This window comes from Opisthocomus hoazin, chromosome Z, assembly GCF_030867145.1.
Source record: "Opisthocomus hoazin isolate bOpiHoa1 chromosome Z, bOpiHoa1.hap1, whole genome shotgun sequence".
Taxonomy (NCBI): domain Eukaryota; kingdom Metazoa; phylum Chordata; class Aves; order Opisthocomiformes; family Opisthocomidae; genus Opisthocomus; species Opisthocomus hoazin.
Genome location: NC_134454.1, coordinates 78,133,461 through 78,157,446, shown reverse-complemented (window position 1 = coordinate 78,157,446; position 23,986 = coordinate 78,133,461). Strand labels below are relative to the sequence as shown.

Genomic DNA, 23,986 nt, shown 5'->3' with positions numbered 1-23,986 from the left:
GCATTTCTTTTGTTCTTAAAAACTGTAATGATTTGGTTTGCTTTCTGAAACTGTAAAGCAGCACAGAGTACCATTTTCTATCTTCAGTAACCCCCAGTCTTATAAATTATTTGATTTACGTATCCACCTCAACTTTATTTCTTTGTAAAATTGATACCAGTAGATAGAACTCCAAAATGATGCCATGATTACATACTCTTAAGCCAAATTTACAGTGATGTTGCAACATAAAACAAGTCATATTAACTTTCAAAGTTTCACTAATGTCCATCAAGTCCTTGTCTGCCAGTTTCTCAGTCTCATTTGTCTCTATGGCATTCAACCTTGGACTTAATGCATCTTGCTTCACTTTGAAGATCTGTTTTAGAAACTGCAAAAAATTATCATCAAAGATCCACCTGATTTAAGGCTTGGAAATTATTGTAGCTAGTAATCTTTTAAGTCAGCTGTATGACCAAGGCTGGTTATAAATCCATACTAGTGCTCAAAGAACTAGTTCTATCCTCTTCTTGTTCTCACCTTATTGCTTGTGCCAGCAGTCTCACTTGTGCCTCAACTGATGACAAGATCAAGAAAGTGATTAAAGTGAAAACTAAACTGATCAAAGAAGTGAATTAGTTATCAGCCAGAGCGGTTACTTGAGGAGGCTGCACAAATACTAGTAACCCAAGATAGACTACAATAAGCCTATTCGCAGAGACAGGACTACCCTTCTCAGCAGCAACACAGGCTAAAGTGACTGAAGCCTAAACTCGTCCCTTCAGACCACAGCTTGGAGATACAAAGTATTGATTCACAAATCAAAGCTTTGAGTTTTACGGAGGTTTTGCCTTCCCACAACATCCAAGGATGGACCTGTGGCAAGGAAGAAGGACTGAGAGGCAGAAGCCATAGAAAATGGTATTGCCACTAATTACAACCCTGGATGCAACTAGACAGCTCACTCCACTCCCTAAGCACAGTAAGTAATTTACAGTGAAAGTCAGAGGCAAGGGGAGCAAAGCCTGCAAAAGGGGGACAAGGAGGACACCCAATAGAGTTGAGACACTTAAATCTAGCTAACACAGAAACAAGAGTGAAATTTGGTGTTCATGCAAAACTTCCAATAAGGTACAAAACAACACAAGTCACTTCTGAGAATTGAGAGAGGCACAGGGGGAGAAGAAACCTCACATATATCAGCAGTTATGGATTTTATTTGCAAGAAATTATGCAGAAACCAATCTTCACTTGAATTTTACATTAAAGCCTTTTCCATAGAACCCTCCTGCCTGCAAAAAGAAATCTCTCTATTGCCTTACAATAACAGAAAGCACAAAACCTTTAGCACTGGGCAGCTTTTCAATTCCTTAAAAAAGGCAGGGGGGAGAATAAAAAAAAACCAGACAAATCCACTCACAAAACCACACAATAAAATTTAACCAAAAAACCCCAAAAGCCAACAATAATATTGCTTGTGCTCTTTACTGAAAAAAAGACACAGGTTATTTCTCCATTTTCCTAAAAAAAAAAAAAAAGCCTTTGTTACAATTTCAGGTAGATACAGCTGACAAGGTTTGCATAGAACGAAAAAAACTGCTAGAGAACATTCCTGAATGCCTGAGAAGCCAAAAGCTTTGGAAGGGAAAAAAAAAAAACAACCACCACATACAAACTAATCAATGCTGAATATGCTTAAATAAAGCAAAAAGAAGTAGTAGCTGTTTGTCTGAACAGAGGTTCAATTCTTCAGATGAGGAGGAAGCTGGGAGAAGGTTGGGGAATTTGTAAGTTTTCCTTTAAAAAATTTAGCAAAAGATAATATTGACAGGGAACTGTGCCATAAAAGAGAATTTATTTGTGGTGGATAAACAACATTTGACCACACTTTTAATAAGCTTATTTTACAAGTATCCTGTAATGCTGATGAAGTAAAAAATCTTCAAACAGTGTGACTGCGCATATTTAGTGCTAAGCGAAAATACAGCAGCAAACGTAATAAATTAAGGCCTCAAATCTTCAGCCTGCTTTAATCACGGACCTTAAAAATTTGCCCATCTTAGAGGCCAGTGAGTACAAGGCATTTAAGACACCAACACATGCTTGAGGTAGATACAGTTTTGTGTTCCCAGGGGCACAAGGTACAAGGGTCATTTTCCTTCCTATGCATTGCAAACACAAACTGCAACACTGTGTACACTGAATTAAACCGGTGGCTTGCAGGATACATCTGGCAGGCTGTCAGTTAGCCATTCCTTTCAGCCCCAGCACACATGTCACCAACGTTGCAAAAGCCAGTTCTTTCAGCAGGCTGCAACTGGTGCTATTGGCTCTTGGCAGTAACTGCTGCCACCGAACCCCGGCCAGAGCCACTGCCAGTTGTTTGTGTAAGGTTCCCAACGGCAGCAGGAACACGTCAAGAGAACAAACAGTAGCAGAAAACAAATACAGTAGATTTTCCAAGGCACTTCAGCTCATGATTTAAACACTTTTAACTGTGTGCATCTAATTTAGGTCACTATTCAGAATCCCTATCCCCATGCAAAGAAAAAGAAAAGTCTTTTTCTTGCAACCAGCTGTAAATTATAGCTACTGTATTGCCTGGAGCATACATTACAAAAGTAAATACGACCATTTTCCTCCATTTACCTTTCTCGTTAATAGACTCTTGCGCCTCATTCCACAAGCCTCAAGCTGAAGACGTCCTCGCAATGCCAATTCGATTAACATGCAGCCACGAAGTCCTGAGGAGATGCAATCATTCCAGAATGATGTGTAACCCTGTGAAGAATGAAAGATAGTAAGATCTCTCCATCTCCACCTGAAAACAAACAGAAAGAGGCTTACTGCATTCTCTAAGCAGTTCTCCTGCCCTCATGCACTCTTGAAGTAGCATCACTAGTCCACTAACATTTGTGTACTGAAAACAGGAAAGAGAAACAGACTCACCCCCTATTAACTTTGACACTTACATCTCTCCTCTTTGAAGAACAGGGAAATGTCAAGAAAGTGATACAAAACAAAACAGCAAGACACCAAGAACTGTGGTGTTCTTGGTACACTGATACACAGTGTAGTTTCTATGTAGCCAACATAAGCTTACTACATTTTAAGACACGAAGCATTTGGCATTACTGACATCACGCAGGCTTATCCGAGTTATCTGAGAAATACTACATGATTTTATATATACAAACAACGTGGCATTGATAAAGTATTAATAACCTGAAACTTGATATTAAGTAAAATATACAGTATACTAGAAACACAAATGTGGCAATCAGCACCGAAGGACAAAAGTTTAAGTAAATATTTGGAATAGCTACTATTTTGTCATATAAATCCTTCAAAAATACGTATTTTTAAAGCCTGATGCATATTGTTCTTACATGGACTGCAAAACTGCAAACCACATTTATTCTATGAACCACACCACATCTACTATGCTTTTTCATCTGTATTTCTGCACTGATAGCTGTCTGCTAAAATGACAGAACAATGTTTGACCACACACATTTACTCAATATCTAGAAATACATGTATTGATTTTTGTACTCTATTGCTCAACAATTATGACAGAAAAAAATCTTATAAAAAGGATTCTATTTTACCTACAGAGTAGCTAACACAGTTCTTGCATATTTTTAAGTATCTAACACAAAACAAAATCCTTCTGTGACATGTTTTCTTTTCTGAGAAATGACTGCAGAAACACTTAGTACGATTCACAAAGACGTTTCCAAAACTCCTCTGGTGATGCATGTCTGAAAATACCCACTTTGGGACACTTTAGAGAAAAGTGCTGGAAACAAGGAAAAAAAAAAAAAGAAAACAGAGAATTCCCTTTAATAAAATTTATCTTAATAACAAAGACTAGGTTATATCAAGAGCAATTCCACTTTATTCTATTTGCAAATAAAAGCTGTCAACGTATAGAGAAACAAGATGCATACATCTGAATTCCACTAAACTTACAAACCAAAACATACCTAATGCATGCCATTGAATATAAATTTCCAGGAGCATGATAGTATTTATTTCCACTTAGCACTTAGCTATTTTCAAGAGCTATGTTACACACACAACCATTACTTCTGAGAAGTCTACAAAAGCTCTGAATCTCAATATGTTACACATTTATTTAAAAAGCCATAAATACAAGGCTGGAAAGGTATTTGAGAAGTTACCTAATCAGCCTTCTACTCAGAGTTGATACTTTGCAAGTATAAGCTACTCTCATAAATCAGCCATTCTGTAAATTAAGATTTTGGTTGGCACCAGACATTTCTTTGCCAAAAACATGCAAAATAAGGTGCAGTATTTGCTTGATAAAAAAAGAGAAAACAACAACAAAAAGAGAGATGACTCCTACGTTCTATGTTTTCCAATCAGATAGCCTCTTTACATAGTCATTTTTGAAATCAGACAACACATACGCGAACTAAAAATCTATTGCACAAGCTTACAGCTGTGGCACAATAAATCTGCTCACAAAGTGTTGCCTTATTATGCAAACAATTAAAATGCTAAATTTTTTCCCCTTTGTTTAGGAATGAAAATTGAATTTATTTTTCAAGGGAATATTTTTCAATGAAGTGATGTTAACTATACTGCTCCTGGTATCAATTACCATATGTAAGCTCCTCTGCCCCAGCAGTTAATTCAACAATATATGGCCACAGGCTGTGGGTTGCAGAGAAATACAGGATCGTAGGATAACTCAGGTTGGAAAAGACCACAGGAGATCTCTAGTCCAGTCTCCTGCTGAATGCAGGTTCAACTACGCAGTCTGATGAAGTTGCTCAAGGTTCTATTCAGGCAAGTTTTGAAAACCTCCAAGCATGGAGACTGCACAACCATCCAACAGTTTTTAAATCAAGTGATTCTGAAAGGCAGCTCGTAAAGATTATGCTCCTCAAAAATGGAACTGCTTGCCCTAGTAGGTTAGACAACATTAAAGTAATGAGAAGTATACTGTCTCACCACCTTTCTTCCTTTCCCCCCACTTGCAGGCTCAGAGTTTGCAGGTGATCCACTAGAGAAGGAACATCCTATTTCAAGACACAGAGATTACTCTGCTATCAACACAGGAGATATTTTAGAACAGTTGGTGTCATCCTGAACATTTTTCAATCCATTAAACTGATTTTTCCAGATAATTCAGGCAGATGGACTGATTGGTTTTGGCACTTACTGCAAAGATCTCAGACAATTGAAGGAACCTTGACAGAAGGTCAGTTTAGCACACAACAGTAACTAAATCATCCTTTAAATTAACTCAAACTTCCTGATGTACCTGAAAATGAGTATAAGCAGACATTTATCTTCAACATTGCAAACATCTTCTTGACACCTATTTAAAGTGGCACACAGCATAACTAGAAAAAGATGCACAAAAGAGAAACAATAACACTCAGCACTAGAACTACTGCTTATTAAAGAGTCTATGGATGGACAGTTAAGAAAAGAGGAGTGAAAAGAGTAGAGAAAATAACAATCCATGGAAAGAGAGAATGGCAATACAGAATAATGTACTATTCGCAGAGGAAATAATTATTTTTTCTTTGTCCACAGACAAGGACTAAAAGGTGGTAAATGAAGCTAGCCCACAGGTTAGAAAAGTCAAAGGCCAACTTACTTTCTATATGTTTATTCAACTGTTTCTACAGGAAGGCAAAAGTTTAAAAAATACTTTAAAAATGAGATAAATTCATAGGAGATTGATAATGAAGTATGGCAGACAGCAATGGAAGTGTTAGCCACGCACAGCCGGGGAAGCTGCCACCCAGGTGAAGTCAGAGGAGCTGTTACTCTGTGCACACACATTCCCTGCATGTGGCCTAGCCATTGCTCATTACAGGCTATGGAACGAGATAGGGATTTGGTTTGACTTTTTTAACACTGTTTTAACTGCTACTACGAACACCGAAGTGTCTCACAGCACTACCTGTCTCACAAATACCACAACAAATATTTTTACTTTACCCATCTTCCTACAAGTCTTACAATTTTATAAACATTCTAAGTCAATGAAATACTTCTTTCATTAAAGCTGTTAAGCAGCTGGGGGGTGGGGGGGTAGAGGGGGGAGTGTGACAAGGTAGCAAATTATTTTTATCTGACAGCAATCACAGTAGAATAGCACTTGAAGCTATGAATAGCTCACAAGACAAAACTTTAAATCTGTGTTGATCAAAGATCAGAAGAATATTTACAACTGTCCTGTTTATTTACACAAACACAGCATAAAAGCATTTGTCCTCAAAGCTGACCTAGAAATTTCCAGGTAAAAAATAATTTTGCTAGACAACCATAAAGGGAAATGAGAATAAACTTTATGACAGAAACTTGTCAACTTGTAACCATATTAACTTTGAAAGCTCAGAGTTTCCACTGAGGTAAGGCAAAGCACAAAGCTAAGACTAACACGTTCTTTCTGCTTAGAGAATAAGTTCTGCAAAACCCACATTCATTACACCACTTCTCTCCAACCACCTCCTGCAGCACTTAACTGCCTCGCTGTTACCCAGCCTTTTACCCTGCCTCTTTAGCTGCACTTCCCCAACACCAAACTGCGACACCCTCTCTCCTACAGCAGCCCCCTTACCCACCTCATCTCACTGTGAGATGTAATACACTAACTCCTCACTTCCAGGTTCATAAAGATCTCAGTTTCTGTGACCCCATGGCTTTCCTCAGATCTGTTCACACAGACGGAGCAGACAAGATTGCAGTGTTTAAACTATATAATGGTGAGCAGCAATTTTACTCTTGTCTCTGCTTCAAGAGAGGGACAAAGCCACATGATTATATTAGCAGATGTACAAACAGTTCTCATCAATACTCTTGGTCTAGCTTTGCTGAGCAAAGCACAAGTTCTTGCAGCTTTCCTACTTACTGTGGGAATACCCCAGCTCAGAACTGCACACAAAACAGTGCAAATGGTTACTAGGACCCAGTCTCCTACATTTGCCAACATGCAGAGTGCAAAAGAGGGCAGTGTTCATGTGCACACCCTGCAGAGACCCTGAGTAGAAACGTCTACCAATGTCCCTTAAAATTTTAATTTACATTATTCCCTAACAACATCCTTTCCTAGATCACCTCCAAGATCTCTGACTCTCAAACTTCACAGAGCTATACTTCAAACAGAACGAAAACTCCTGCATAGACAAAGAAATAATGTTATTCAGCAGCTCAAACTTTATCACCCCAGCTCCAAAAAACCTAACAGGATCATCTGGTTATGCCATAATAAAGCCGTAGCTAGACGGTCAAACTACATATAGAGAGAACATATGTACATATTAGCTCTGACAACATCATAGTACTCCGAATTTGGTGGCTATTGAAATATTTTTTTGAAGCAATCAACACTAAGTATTACAGAATAAGAGCTTTTGCAGAAGTGTTAAAGTAGACTTCTACAGAACACATTGATTTCAAATTTTCCAAGACACTCAAAATTTATATTTCTGGATATTTAAAATCCCTAAATTACTCCATAGACTTTATAATTCAAACATTATTCGTAAAAATGTTTTTTAAAAAGACAGGTAAGACAACACTTTCTCCATGTCTGATCCAAAAAGGCACTGCAGTAATGACCACTATAAATTACTAAGTATCTGAAAAATCAGAATAAGAAGGTTCTAACATAACCAGAGTGCCTGAAGGTATTTGGCAAAGATCACTGCCAAGTAAACATATGGTTTCTACAGAACTGATGCTGCTTTAAGAACTTGCATAAAACTCCAAAAACATTTTAAGCACAAAAGCACCAACCTTCCTGGAGCAGTCATTCAGTTGCCTCTTACATTGCTCTACTCAGCTTCCAGGCAGTTGCCATGCTAGCTCTATTTAAAAAAAATGAACAAACAACAAAAACAAAAAACCCTAAAACAAAACCCAAAAGATTCCACCCAAACAAACCTCAGTATTTTCTGTTTCCCAAGTGCAAATTAAAGCAACTCAGCACTAGCAGTACCAAAAATATAATTACATTGCAGATGTCATTTTAGATTTGTAGACATTACCTCAAAAAATTGATAGGAGAAATTCTTTCAGGGATTACAGAGTGAAGTTAAAACAAACAAACAAAACTTTCTTTATAAAATGCAGTACAAAAGACTCACAGGAGACCAGGTGATCTTTTACTTCGAATACTTTATGCATCAGGGTTACTAAAAATCTCTTCCCACTACAGAAACATACATTCTCTCTCCAATTTTTCAGCTAGTTCAGAATACAAGAGTAGCAGTTCCACTATACCTGGCACAGACCAGAAAAGAGTGGGGAAGAGCAAAAAAATCTGTTAAAATCTCTCAGATTCAAAAGAAAGGAAAAGAAAAGAAGCAGTTACAGAGTTCCAAACCTAAGGCTTCAAAATACATACATGGTAATAAAAAAAACCTGATATGTTTAACTTCACTTAAGGCCATCTGTTTACAGCATGCTGTACAGCACACAGTAGACTGCAGCTGCCAGTGCATTCCCTGATATAATCCAGTGAGTCTCCAGACTACTTTGCAGACCACAGAGCTGTGTCAAATACAAATCAGCTTCATAAGTCTTTTAAAAAAGCATCATAAAGCCATGTCATAGTCTATGAAGCTAACTGAGGGTTACAACAGCCTGCTCACCTCAACATGCACCTCAGGCCTGTCCTCAGATCCACACAGACTCATATTCAGTGTCAAAAGTCAGTGTTAGTTCAAAGTTTTGGCCCTGACTGAGGCTGAATTTACATTTAGGAAGAACCACAACAGCAGAGCTTCCCTAGGACAATGCATGTAACACTGCCCAGCCTACACTTCTCTTACTAAAAGCCTTTTCATTTTATATCCAGACTCAAGAGTAGCTCCTTAAACCCTCACCTAGTATCCTCTACTTAAAAGCAATCGTAATCAAACTGAAATACACCAAATAATTAAAAGAGAACCTTCTCAAGGAGAAACATCAATAGAACAACTCATACCCCTGAAATTCTGTTCTCAGGAAATTCCAAATTCTTCTTTTATGAAAGACACAAACAAAAAGACATCAAAATTTAGTAAACAATGCCATTTCTGAAACATCATGTAGAGACAGCAGAAATAAAATGTTGCTTTAACCCTTTCCAGCCATGGAAGCCCATTAGAAGGGAAGCTTGCCAACTTAGAAAGTAACAGCAAAGATAAAACAACAGTTACAGCTCCTGAGGAGTTTGGAAGTCCTAACTCTGAGGCAATACATCTGACAGTCTACCAAGCAAAGGTGAAACCCCTAATTTCACGGTTTCTCAGCTAGGAGGCACAATCTAGTTTAAAGAAAGCTTTCACCTTAGTAAACAGTAAATTCCTTATTTACAAGTAGCCTGTTTTCCATTAGAAGCACATTTCAGAGGAAAAAATTCAATGAGCTCTACTTGGATGCTGAAAGATAGAAAAATTAGACTTCCTGAACTCTGCTGGATTTTGCTATTACTTTTATTACTTCTGCATGGATGACATTCAAATACTGTGTTGGTGGTAGCAATATAAAAGCTATGAGACACAAAATCATTGTTTTGTTTACACACAAACAAGCATCTAGCTTCCCCAAACAAGGGTTTCTTCCTTGCCATCTATTCTTTCCGATATGTGGTAGACTATTTTTATGGTATGTTCTCAGAAATCACAGATGACAAACATGCTGGAAAACATTCTGTGCTTGCTGGCGTCATGGGAAGTTACTGAGGGCAATTATCTCCAGGTCCAGTTAGTCACCCTCCCCAAACTTACACGCCAGCATAATAAAAGTAGAACCAAACCGTCCGTGTTTTATGGGTCTCCAAACTGCATTTTAAGATGAGAATAAGAAGAAACAGTTGTCAACAGATGTACAGCTTGAGATGGACTAAAGTGAATGTTGAACTTGGGAAAAAAAAAAAATTTTGAAAGTCAGTTTTCATCATTTGTAGGATTGTACAAAGCAAACTGAGTAATCTGTTTTTACAAATTACAGGTATGAGACTGATTATCATGTCACACAGCACAATTAGCAAACAGCATATTTCTAACACACAGCACATGTCACAAAGCAAGAACACCCGCATACTCACTTCGAGTAGTTACCTCAATACTAAGAAAGAGACTCATATTTTGCATAAATTCAGGTATCTTCTCTTTGAGGTACTTAAAGCGGCAGAGAGAAACACCAGGGGAAAAAAAGCAGGAAAAGAAACCAAGGACAAAATGACATCCCAGTGTTTAATTACTTTCCCAGCACAAGCCTCTCTTGCAAACTGCTACTTTCTGCATACCAATTATTTTTTCTTCAAGAGATTCAAGTCCGTTTTACTGACCTTTCAAATCAATGTCACAGCATCTCACTTTAACCTCGCACAAAACCATATAACTTGAGAAGGTACATCCTCCTCCATGTCTTCATTTTTAGCCATTTGGGAGCTAAACCCAAGAATGCAGTCCAACAAAGCCTGAACCACTGCTGAACACAAAAGTATCTATCTTTTCACCCCATGGAAGCACATGGCTGTTCTCTCTCTTGAGCCCACAGAAGCATTTGTGTAGTCGTCTAGATGGGAAAGTGGTCATTCTCCTCATCAGATTCACAGGGCAGGTGAACAAATTTCAGAAACTGCATGAGAAAGGGAAGTAACGTGGCTGGGACAGACAGCAAAAGGCAAGAGCATCCCCTTCAGAGCCAACCCACATTTCAATGGACAAACTGCTTTCAAAACCTGAATAGTTTTCATGATTCACTTAGTTGTTGGGATAAAGAGCCAAAAAAAAAAAAAACCCAAACCACAAAAAACCCCATACATTATTGGGCTACCTATACTGCAGCCCTTCATGAGCACGGTCTTCTCAGAAAACATAAAATGCTTAAGGTCTGATGTACTACATTCATCACTATCTTCAGCTCCTTGTTTTGCACATTGATCATCATAAATTTGAAGTTATATAATTTAAATCTGACAGGACAGCAATAGCATGCCTTTCAGATTCTCTGAAGCAACAGCAAGTTCTTTCAGAGGTGCCTAGTAACCTATTATTAGCCAGCACAAAGCACAGACAAAACATAATAATCCAAAATTTGTCATCTGTTACCCATTCGAAATTTACTGCAAAAGACATGCAGCAACAATTTATCTCGAAATACGAGCTGTGCCGAGTAGTATTTCATAATGGATTTGATCATAATTGCAACAGAAGTCTCATTTTTTTTAGTCAAGGAGTTCCTCTCTGAAGTAGTAATTTTGGCAACTACAGAAAGACAGCTGGGGAGGGCAGAGGGGAAAGGAATAACAGCATACACTGTCCAGGTGCACTGCAGCAGGTTAAAAGTTAATAAGAATTTTGATCTGCCACAGCTTTCACAACAAGGATGGCTCCTTGACATGAAACCTCTGACACAAGATTCTCTTGCAAGAAACTTTACAACTTTAATCTGCTTCACAGCTATGACTGTTGATGACAAACAACATTTTTAAGTAATTTAATGAAAAGTACTGGCAGACTGAGAAGCAGAAGGCTATCATATTCCCAAAAAAGACGAAAACCATCTTAATCTACTGTTTCCTTTAGGCAGTCTCTCTACAATTACTATTACCCCTTTGAATTTTTGAAAGCAGTTGGAATCACCTGAAGAACTTCTACAACACTTCTCTTTAAAGCTGTTCCCAAATCCAAAGAGGTAAAATAAAAACATATACGCACTATGCATACAGAAAGGATAATGAAAGTAACTGGTTTATTATACACCATGTGTTAGCATAGAATTTCAATCCTTATTTGACCCCAAAGCCTCATTTTATGAATTCCAAATGCATCTATCATCAGTATTCTTCTACAACAGAAACACTACATCCTCTTGGATATTTACGTGAAGTCATACAATTAAATGGAGATACCAGCAGACAGCAGGAGAGGACAAGGAAGAGTAAGTGAACGTCAGCTTCTGACACCTCTACACGATTCTGTGGTTCCTATCCTTTTAGCTGAAAGCAGAATTGCTGACTACAAAGAAAGAAAATTTGCCTGCTGTTGTTGCAGGTACGTAAATCTCTTTGTTACAATGTAACTATAAACAGAAATCTCAGGTAATCAAAGTCAGTAACTGAGTTACTGTAACAAGCTCATGGATTCTTTACATAGAAAAACTCTTAAAATTCATTATTATATTTAGGAACAACATCATTCTATAAGGGATAACTAATACAATTTCTGATCTCTTGAAGGGGGTGGAAGGCAGCAAGATTGATATTGTAAATGCTTAATTTAATATTGAGTATATTTTACAAACTATTTGTCCAACAAATTTGATACCTGACTTTTTCAGTCAAACCTAAAAACTTCAACTGCATCCTTTTTCAGAGCAGGAAATTCTTATATTAGAAATAATGTACACTTTAAAAAAAATGGCCAAGCGATCCTCTGTTACTTCCTAATATACATTCAGTATACATATATCAATTTTTTAAGTCTAACAGCTATTAATTCATTACCTCTAAGAAAATCGTATACTCCATGACACTACAGTACTGCACCATGCCAGACATTAAAACACAAAACCAAATTCTGCTTCTGTGGCAGCATCCTATGGCAAGGCACAAATTAATTTCCTTTGGAAAAGAACCATGTGGTCTCGCCCCAATCTATTCACACTCCACTGAAAATATAATGTTCAGGGTTAACGTCTTGCTTAAACAACTCTTCAATAATAGTTTCAATCTCTTCTCTCCTCTATGGACCTATCAGACAAGAGAGAAGAAAAGCCTCCACAATTCTGGAATACAAGAATGATGGTAAGCTGAAAACACGCTTCAAAGGTTTTTCTCACATTTACAGTCTAAGACAACAAGCAATGCAAAATTGATTTTTGGTTTTGATAACAAAAAGATTCAATAAAAATTATGATTATTCAGAAAATCACAAACAGACAAATACTCAATTTTTCTTATAGTATTGTTTTCACATCTCCCGTCTGCCGGATTTTGACTTTCACTGCTTCTCCAGGCCAACCTGTTTCAAAACATGTGTGGTTAAGGACATGACCCAGCTTCACCTGACAGGAATGCATTCAGAGAAGCCTACTTTGTATATATTATATAGACATATAATATACGTAATAACCAAAACTGAGAGATTCATTTTTCAGGTAGCTCTTAAATGGGTACAAAGGCATTTCAGATTCAGCAGAAGAATTTCAGCAGAAGAAACACAGTTCTATCTATCTACATAATTGGAAAAAATAAAAATGCATTTCTGAAGACAAAATAATTCCAGGAGACATTCATCCCTTTTACCAGTCATCCCTCAAGAATGATAAAAGATAAAAACAACATGCCCAGAACTTGTGAATATTTATAATACTCAAGTAAGATACCTGTTACAGGAATAGTCTGGATTTTCTCAGGTGTCAAAGGGAAAATAACCAAACTTGAAGTAATTTGCAATTAAAATAAACTGGATTCCTCTTCAATGTCTTCACACTAGATTAAGGGTCTATACCAACAGCGAGCTCTCTGATGCAAATCCTACCTTTCAAGTAAGCCATCACCTTCTCAGCCTAGCAGGTTTCTGGAATATCTAATAATACATCCTGACCTACGGAATTTTTGAAAATCAGTATGTGTTTAAGAGCGAAAAGCAACCCAGAGTGCAGAAGTTATTACAATCAGAATACTACAACATGGGGACTTTGGTATCTGACTGTGGTCCCTCTTGATCTCCTCTTTTGATGGAAATGAAATCATTAGCCATTTTACTGGAATAAAAACTGTAGCCTAGTTACAAACAGAAGATAAGCTAGCAAGGGAAATGTCTGCAGTGTTCTGACAGCCAGACACCAGAAATACTTTAGGAAAGCAAGCATACATATTCTACACAGCACTGTATCATTGCCAAGAAACTTGTCAGGTATTTGATTAACCTGCCACTGCATTTAAGACTAAATAACAAACAGCAACTGCTGTTGACTACTGAAACCACTAAAGCCAAATGCTATTGCCCAGCTTTTCAAGCACTTACACGTGCATAAATCACAGACACATCTCTTCACTAAAATGAAGATAATAACAAACCAAAACTTTGCTGAAGGGGCAGCAACTGACAGGTGTACACTGCTGAACCCTTAAGAGACCCCTGAACAAATGAACACTTAAGAGTCTGACTGTTCATTTAGGAATGAAAAGACAAACATAGTTGAAGCCTAACTTTCAGCATGATTAAGTGTATACACCTGCAGATAACGACTTCAAATATTTGCATGGCTTTCACAAAGCCACCTTCCATCAGCGTCCAATCTCTATTCTCCATACTTTGTGCGAAATGATGTTATTAATTTGTCCCATAAGCCGCAAATTTATTTCTACACTACCAGCTATTGTCACTGAGCAGAAAATCTGACTTTTATTTGAAAGAAATGTTTAAGTAGAACCAGTTCTTAAATCCTCCACACCAGATATTTCATGCAAAAAAAACAAGTCTTCCCACAGTAGTAAGAAAATATAGCAGGATCAGAAAAATAGCTCACTTCCTGCCTACATACAACAACCAGAAGCTTACAACACAAACCTTGCACACATTCAGTGTCCCTAGTGTTGGGCCGACCCTGGCTGGCAGCTAAGTCCCACCTAACTGCTCCCCCAACAGGGGTGTGTTACCAACACTGTTTTGTGTTATCAACACTGTTTTGGTCAAAAATTGAAAACACAGCATCATACTGGCTCCTATGAAGAACTAACTCTATCCCAGCCAGGTCCCGTACACTGCTCTTAAAAACTGTAAGAAAATCATAAATCCAGTATGTCCTTCTAATACAGATAAAGCAGGTCTAATACTGGTTGACTAAAGAACAGGTGGAAGTTTCACTAACTTTGACTAACTAGGCCACATTAAAACTACAGTTCTCTCCTTCAGGCTTACAAATATACTGTACCTGCCCCCAAATATAACAGCTATTCATCTCTTCTGCCTTTTCTTCTACAGTGGTCACAATTTAAAACACTGTGTAAAGTCCTGTGTTCTTACATACTGGGGAACTGTACAATGCTTCATTTTGAAGGACTGGCATCTAGTCATTAACGTGGAGGGATTTCCAGAGTCAGGTTTGGGGTGTTTAAAAAAAAAAATGTACATAAAGGATATAAGGGATAGGGATTCCTCTGTTCTTTGTATGAACTTTCCCTAGTTTCCTTTCAGTTTTTTCTTTTCAGAACAGGTCTCAAACTTGTTTCACGTATCCAGGTGCAAAAAATATTCAAGAAACAAACTACCTCAAATAATGCCATGTCAACATTTTCATTATGAGATAAAAAATATTTCACTCATTGCACTGTTCTCGCATTAAAAGGAACAAGTTCTTCCATTTAGTACTTAGCACATACTAACTGTAAACTGAAAGTCTCAGCCACAGACTGCTAAAGCAGAAGTCTCATTTAAATATCCAGCACAGGCAAAGTAGTTGTAATTAGCGCTTCTTAAGTGATTAGTATAGATCGAACATACATCTGGCATTTACCTCAACATAGCCAATCAATCTTATACCTGCCTTCTCCACTGCACAATGCAGAAGACATACTGAAATGGCAATGTAATATGTACGAAATGCTTCTCTCGTGGTACAGACTATCGAACATGGAAGCGCCAAAGTAAAACCAAGTGCCTACTGAAGTAAAAAATGGAAGTGCAATGTGCTGTGCTGTAGAAGAATGACTGGCTAAATAGAAACCTCATGTGGTACAGCCCATATACAAAATACACCTAGTCTGGCCGTTAAGGACACTGTATATGATACAACCACACGATGCTATCTAGTAACACCGTAACAGCAGATGACTAGAAAGTGTATAGCAATAAGCAGCTTACCAGTGCTTAAAAGAATATCAGCAACAGAAAGATATGCAAAAAGTCTGACAGACTAATTCCCCGGTGTGATGAATAAGTCCTCTAACATCCACAAGTCACAGAAGAGCTATGAGTGTAACACCTCTCCAATTATAAACATCTAGCTTACAAGGCATACTATTTCATTATCGTAATGGCCCACCACAAGGTGGGGGGGGAGGGTGGAAAAAAAAAAGGTTGAAACGCAGTAGTTTAGAATAGGATATACTCGGGGGGGGGGGGGGGGGGGAATGACTTGGCATGCATAATACTGGTTTGCAGTCAGACTAGCAGCTTAGTCGTAGTACCATGCACCTTTGTGGCCTACTCATCCAGGCTTACACACAACGCACTTCAGAGGAAGAGAACAGTCATGCGCTGTCTTCTCTGGGCACCCTGTTCCAGTGCATCACCACCCTCACAGGGAAGAATTTCTTCCTAGTATCTAATCCAAATCTGCCCTCTTTTAGTTTACAGCCATTCCCCCTTGTCCTATCACTACACACCTTTGTGAAAAGTCCCTCTCCATCCTCCTTGTAGGCCCCTTCAGGTACTGGAAAGCTGCTAGAAGGTCATCCCAGAGCCTTCTCCTCTCCAGGCTGAACAGCCCCAACTCCCTCAGTCTGTCCTCACAGGAGAGGTACTCCAGCCCTCGGATCATCTTCGTGGCCCTCCTCTGGACGCACTCTAACACATCCATGTCCTTCCTACGCTGCGGGGTCCAGAGCTGGATGCAATACTCCAGGTGGTGTCTCACAAGCGTGGAGTAAAGGGGCAGAATCACCTCCCTCGATCTGCTGGCCATGCTTCTCTCGATGCAGTCCAGGATACAGTTGGCTTTCTGTGACTAATATGTGAAATCATTCTACTGTATAATTTTATGAATATTTCTGAAAGAAAATAAATTACTGAAATTCATCTGAGACCTGTTTGCGGGCTGTGAAAAACCTGGTTAAAAGTGGCATATGATATTATTTTTTTGTTTCTTTAATAAAAATTATGAAAAAGAACAGTGAGAACTTTGTCTATGCAGAGGAAACTGAGCCACACATTTACTCCAAACCAGCTTCCCCTTCCCCCAGTAACGCCACACAGAAGTGAGTATGTGCTGTAGTAATTATGTGCTATGTGAGTAAGAAAGTCATTCTTGACTATACTGCCTGTAACACTTACGCTGGTCAATTCAGCCTTGCAAAGCAGGCCCGTTACACGTAGCTTTACTAACTGAGATAAATGCTGCAGTACTTGAACTATTTTATGACCAAAGAACATCTGAAATAATACCACTTTGTCTTTAAAATAAAAATGTTCGTTTTCACTTCTAGGATTACATCCCTTCTAGTAACTAACACCAATTCTTCCTTATATATGCTTCATGCAGGTTTTTTATTGAAAACAGCTTGCTATAGAGAGAGGAAGAAGAGTTAGAGCTTTGTTTTTTAAGAGCACTTTGAAAAACTGAGAAGCATCACTAGAAAGGCTTTGACAATGTTTTTGTCTTTGCTCTACACTACACAGCTTGACATCCACTATACTTGAAGTTAACCATTAATAAATAATAGAGATCTCAGATTAGCTATGCCATAAGAGCAGGGATAACCACACTAGTTGTATGCATAAACCTGAAGTATAAACACCATTTCCACACATAAAGTCAACATGTATCCAAAATGCTGCTTCCAAATCAGCACGTCCTCCAAAGAGCCCAAAAGCAGGATTTACTCAGCAGCACGGTAAAGAGGCATTTTACTGCATCCTGTAGCACACAGAGTTGAGGCATTCCTCTCTCCCACACCTCCTATCTTATCCTAGCCTGTAATTTGTGTATGGACATGAAATAAAAAAAGGACCAAAAAGGTACGCAACTATGACAGAGAGTTTTTCACCACAGACATTACATACTTTGTTGTTATTAAGCCCTAAACATTTGAGAAAAAGCACGTCTTTGTCAAGGTTTCAGCACATTCATACATCATTCTTCAACTGAAATGCGAACTCCCAGAAGACACCTCTTCACGTTTCACTCATTTGTCTCCGAAGTTTTCCAGTAAAACTTCAGAGCTTTTGAGTTGACATTCAGGCTGTTGCTGAAACTTTGTTAATGAGGTGGGAAAAAAAAAAAAAAAAGAAAAAGACTAAAAAGTTACTTAGAAGATTTTTCAAAACCTCATAATTTGTTACACAGGCAAAAAAACCTACAGTTCTGCATCATAATATGAATATCACAAAGCCAAATCTAGTATCAGGGAAAATGCCATCGACACTGAATGTCTTCAAAATTCCTATTTCACCTTTCAGAAAAATCTCTTCAGGATAAAAACGTAAAATTCAGTACCAAATCCAAACACATTTGTAAGAAGAATAAAGAAACTACATTTTAGCACTAATCTGATCAACAAAAACCAGCACATCTGAAGCAGGCAAACTAGCTCCCTAAGAACTTATTTCAGTATAGCAAAAAGTATCACAAGCTGGAGACTTTCACATGAACTATTTGCACAAAGAGTTATGCTGCAACACAATCTTCAGCAATAAACCAAGTTTCTGAAGGCCAAACAATCCAAGATAATTTGCTTACCTAACAAAGTGATTTAACATTACTTCACTCTCACAAATGATGTTTTAGTCTTCACCAAAAAAAGGGTAACCAAAACCAGAAATATCTACTGTTGCAGTAGAGTGCGGTACATGATGATTATTTCAGCATACTTCACATGAGTTTTCTTTCAGCAAATAAGGAATTAGTTACAGGTCAAATAAATATTTTATGTTAGTAGGTGCCATGTCTTCATAGCTGCTTCCATATATTTAGTTGTGACACACTGTACAGGGGATAGGAGCAGCTGCGTGCAGTGTTATATTTGAATAGCTTCCCAACATGTACCAAGAGAGAACTCAAAAAAGGAGAAAAAAAAAACCCAATCAAAAAAACCTCTACATGTACAAAAAGCTTAAACGGCGCAAGTGATAGAGCACAGCCACGTAGCAACCTCTCAGTTTTCTACAGGACTGAGTTACAAAATGTCTGAAAGAGCTGCAATGAACAAACCGGCCCATACTGATCTCTCAGCTGTCGTTTTTAAGTAAGCTAACTTTTAATTTTTATCACTCCCTTCTTTTGGGAGTGATGACCTCAGATGTTTTAATAGTTCTACAGAATAACCTCCCTTTTGCTGCATCTTTGACCTATCCTACTGCAATACTATTTTCATCCTAATACAGGAAAGTACTTTCTTTCAGTGAGCAGTTTTTATTCCTATAGCAACAGGCTATTGCTCTACTCTGAATGCATGAACACAACTCCCTTCCCCAGCCATGTTTCTGAAGGGTTTTCAAGTAAGTGCAGAATTCTAGTAATGTATTTTGTTTCAGTATATTACTGCTCCTCCAAGAACAACAAACCTGTGATGTTTTGCAAGCATGCACATATTCCAGCACATATCCCTTGTAACCTATCTTGACCTTGGAATACAGAACTGGTTATGTGTACACAGAAGGTACAAACAGAAGAGGAACCGTTGGTGGAAAACAGCAACCAGTACACATACATCAGGTACAATTACATTCAGCCATATGTTGAGGGGGGAAAAGAGGCCATGTCCGGGAAGCACGTGGGAATGCTGTTAATTGTTTTCAAGTATTAAGAATGGGATTGAGGCATGCTGTCTTTGTTTTAGGGCAGCCAGATATTCCCATCAGCAAAGCCATACTGCAGCGACAACCACGCAACAACTCAAGTTCTGCTGTGATTATTAACAATCATCACACTATGCTGAAAGAGAGATTCATGTAAATATCTAATAATCTCCTAGAAACACTGAACTCATCAATCCATCACTGCCTGGATCTTCCTGACAAATTCTCTTCTACGACTAAACACTTTGTCACCTATACTTACAAATTGTAAAAGGTAGCTCCGTACAATTAACATGGTGTTAAGCCATATTCACCTGTGTCTAACTTCATAAAAAAAAACAAACAGAAAACTGAAAGCTAAGTTATCAATGTGTATATCAGTGACTTTTCTGAAGAGAAGCTATTTTTAGGGAAACGTGTTCTTTAGTCAGTTCACATTCCTTTTTTGTATACTTTTTATTTATTTTAAACTCCACATTAAATTATTTTATCCTGTTGAAATAAACATGCAGGATGTTATCAGCTTTAAATCTACTGACTTTCAACTGAGCTTATAGCTCACACACCTGCCTCTGCCTTTCCCTTAGACTTTGTCTAGTTCCCCAATTATACTTTATAGACCCTATATTGCTTTCCTCTGCCTTCTCTCATGGGAAAGTCTTGGACAAACGTGATGGGAAGTCAATTCTATTGGAAGTAAAAACTCTGTAAAAAGCATTTCCAGATACATAAACAAGTTTCGCTTACTTATCATTAGAATAGAGAACAACAACAAAAAAAATCATCTTTGAAAACGAGTTTTATTTCCATTTTTAAAAGGAAAAAACATGACAAAGCCATTTACATAGCGTAGCTTGTACACAGGGGTATAAACAGACCCAAAACCAAAATACAAACCCTACTGATTCATGTCTAACAAAGCTCACCAACAGTGTATGCTCCAATTTCTGCACAAAAGCCCCCCTACCCTAGAGATGACTTTATAATTCTTTTTGTATGATGTCACAACTGCAGAATCCCAAGGGAGTTATGGATATCTGTGCCACTGTATTCACTCAGTTTCTTTTTCCATACAAACGAATATTAGATTATCTGCAGTGTGTGCCACTGCTGCACTTGGCAAAGTTAGATGATTCATAATTTTGATGCACACCAGTGCAAAGCTGGATTTTTAGGCCCAGTGTTAACTATTAACTTTTGATATACCAGGAAGATTTGCAGCATATATCCTTTCTAGGCAGACAAAACACTCCCCTCCTTGAAATATTTACAGCCTAAGGCCCACAAATTCAGCAGACATAGCACACAGTCCTAGATTAAAAAAAGAGCTGAAAATTCACCCAGTTTATCCTACTTTCCTCAAGGCAAGACCTCCTAGGCAACTCTGCCAGATATCTGTCTTGTCACACCTAACTTGCTTTCCCACAACTGTTCAGGTGCGTAAAAAGAAATGCATATATGCACAAGTCTTCAATTCAACAGGTGGAAGCACATATCACTGTGGATATCTACTGAGTTTATCAGGATGCCACAGCAAGGTCCATCTGAAAAAACTCGATTACCAGAATATGGCCTAAAGTACACAATCTGAGAGAAAAGTAAAATGTGTTCTTGTAGCAGGTATATATACAGATATAGCCACACGCATTAAAAAAAAGAATGTTAACCAGGAAAAATACTCTTTAATCTACTCATTATCAACCAGTAAATTTGTTCTAGATGCAACGCACTGCCAAAGAACATATAACTTACCAGCTTCCCTCCCCCACTGTTCTGTCCTCATGAACACCCACAGTATTAAGAGACTTCCACCCAAATCAATGTATTGGTTTCACTAATTTACTTACCACTAAAATAAAGAAAAAAGCAAGTTGCTTAGTCAAATTTAGACTCTAACTCATATCTAAAACAAAGGTGTATTATGCTTCACCATACACCACATCAAATTAAACTGTTTCTCCAATAGGACTAACTTTCTGCAGCATGCATGCCTTTTATACTGATTACCTCTTTCAAATGACACAAAAAACCCGGCACACTGGTAGAAGCACACCTTCCTCAATGACTGTTATTCACAGTGTCATGACAAACAACGAAGCTATAAATTCAGTAAAAACACATAACTGTATAATAATGCCATTTCCTCATTTTGACACACTTCTTGTTACTCAACGCCCATTTTCGCCACGTGTATCTCCCCCAGTTTTAAGCCATTTCTCACACGCATTAGTCTGGAAAGCGTTAGCAGAAACGGCTGCTGAGCATCCCAAAGCACCTGAGAACCCCATAAGTACCACAGAACTGTGTCTGACAAACGACACAGGAGCAGACAAGTCTCCCACGTTAGAGCCATGGGTAAGGTGCAGGAAAAGGAGTATAAACATCACAGATCTACCCAGGCCTCCAAATCAACCACCAGGCTGACCAGAGGCCCTGGCCCTCATCCCCAGGTCCCCGTCTTGCCGCAACCCCTACAATCCCTTCTTCAGGCGCTAGAAATAGGACAGCCTGTCTGCGAACCCTGCACCCAAACTCTCTGCCGGACTCCCCCTCCCCAAAACCCAACCACCTTCCCCACCTCCTGCAGAACGCTCAGCCAGCTCCAGCGTGCGCCCCTAACCCCAGCAACATCACCGCCCCCGTCCCCAGCAATGCCTCTGCCCCAAACCCCGGCAGCGCCCGCACCATTCGGCCTCCCCTTCCCCATCAACGCCCTCCACAAGCCCCCGAATAACCGGTCTCCCCTCAGGCACCCCGCTCCCGGGCCGGGCCTCCTCGGCCGCCCCCTGCCCAACGCCCCCCACCTCCCCCCGCCCCGGCCGCACCTCACGGTCCTTGAGGCCCAGGAGCAGCACCTCCTCCATGAGAGTGAGCCGCGTTTCCTTGGAGTCACCCTTCTCGTCGTCGCCGGACTCGTCCCGGCGGCCTTCATCCTCCGGGCCGCCCCCAGCTCCCCGCTCCTTGTCGGCGGCGGCGCTGCGGGAGGCCTCAGTCCGGCGCTGCACCAGGCCGGAGCTGCGCTGGGTCAGGGAAGTCATGGCCGGAGGCGACTGGGGGTGGGGGGGGAGAGGGGCCGGGAGACAGCTCGGGAGCCGGGGAGGAGAAGGGACGGGAGCCGCTTCCGCCTCCGCCCTATCCGCGCCGGGGCAGCGGCCGGCCGGGGGGAGTCATGGGGAGCGGGGCTCGGCCGCGGCGGGGGAGGCAGCGGGGGCCGGCGTTCCCCCCCTGCGGCGGCCGACCTGGCGGAGGCGGCTTCTCCTCCAATATGGCGGCGCTGGCTGACGTCAGCGGAGGATGTGGCAGCGCCGTGCGGGGGGGGCACCGGAAGGGGCCGCGGGCAGGAGGGACCCCGGCGGGCAGCGCGTGGGGGTCGTTGGCGCCGGTTGGTGACCGTTAGCGGCCGTTAGCTGGGGCTGTGGAGGTCGGTTAGTCCAGCGCTCCGGGAGCGGGGTGGCCGGTGCTCGCCGGGCCATAACCCAGGGGCGGGGTGCTGCACTCTATTAAATTAGTGGGGTTTTTTCTTCAAAGAGCGCGTTACTTATAAACTGAAGTCTGCTTGATTTCATTTTCAGTCACCAGACCGATTGCTAGTGCGGCCCCCCAGGAATATATCTCCACATGCATATACATACCTATATATATACATACACATACACTTGTCCGTTCAGGTCAGGTCTTGACAGGTTTGACTTCACAATGGGGAGATGGAGTCATCACAGAACCACGGGATGGTTTGGGCTGGAAGGGACCCTACAGATCACCTCATTCCAACCCCCCTGCCGTGGGCAGGGACTCCTTCCACCAGACCAGGTTGCTCAAAGTCCCGTCCAGCCTGGCCTTGAGCACTGCCAGGGAGGGGGCAGCCACAGCTTCTCTGGGCAGCCTGGGCCAGGGCCTCACCACCCTCACAGTGAAGAATTTCTTCCTAATATCCAGTCTAAATCTGCCCTCTTTCAGCTTGAAGCTATCACCCCTTGTCCTATCACCACATGCCCTTGTCAAAAGTCCCTCTGCAGCTTTCTCACAGGCCCCTTCAGGGACTGGAAGGCCACAATTCGATCTCCCCGCAGCCTTCTCTTCTCCAGGCTGAACAGCCCCAGCTCTCTCAGCCTTTCCTCACAGCAGAGGTGCTCCAGCCCTCGGATCATTTCTGTGGCCTCCTCTGGCCCCCACTCGCACAGCTCCCTGTCTGTCCTGTGCTGAGGGCTCCAGAGCTGGACACAGCATCCAGGTGGGGAGTCCTCTGGCTGTGCTGTTGAGGAGTATCTTTTCAAACCTTTAGCCCTTTTGAACTTGGTGCACTAAAAACTCAGAAAACTACTTATCAAGGCTAAACCCATACGTGTTTCCAGGTAGTGTATTTTACTGCAGAATAAAGGTGCTCATGATGTAAGCATGGCCTCCTCAATTAGGATCTTCCATTTGGCCATATTGAGATCTATAAACATATATAAAATACATATCTAAGATATAGATAAACTGTGTATATAAATATAGAACTA

At 40.1% G+C, this 23,986-nt stretch overlaps 1 protein-coding gene across 1 annotated transcript in view; it reads right to left on the bottom strand.

Moving 5' to 3' along the window:
• GOLPH3 (golgi phosphoprotein 3) overlaps nt 1-22,750 on the bottom strand; it is a 35,010-nt gene extending 12,260 nt beyond the window's left edge. The window contains exons 1-2 of the mRNA XM_075411159.1: nt 22,310-22,750; nt 2,629-2,760 (exon numbers count right to left, since the gene is read on the bottom strand). Of these exons, the coding sequence (XP_075267274.1) occupies nt 2,629-2,760; nt 22,310-22,522 (345 nt within the window). The 5' untranslated portion in view covers nt 22,523-22,750. The remainder of the gene's footprint in view (nt 1-2,628; nt 2,761-22,309) is intronic.
• Nucleotides 22,751-23,986: the final 1,236 nt, after the last annotated feature.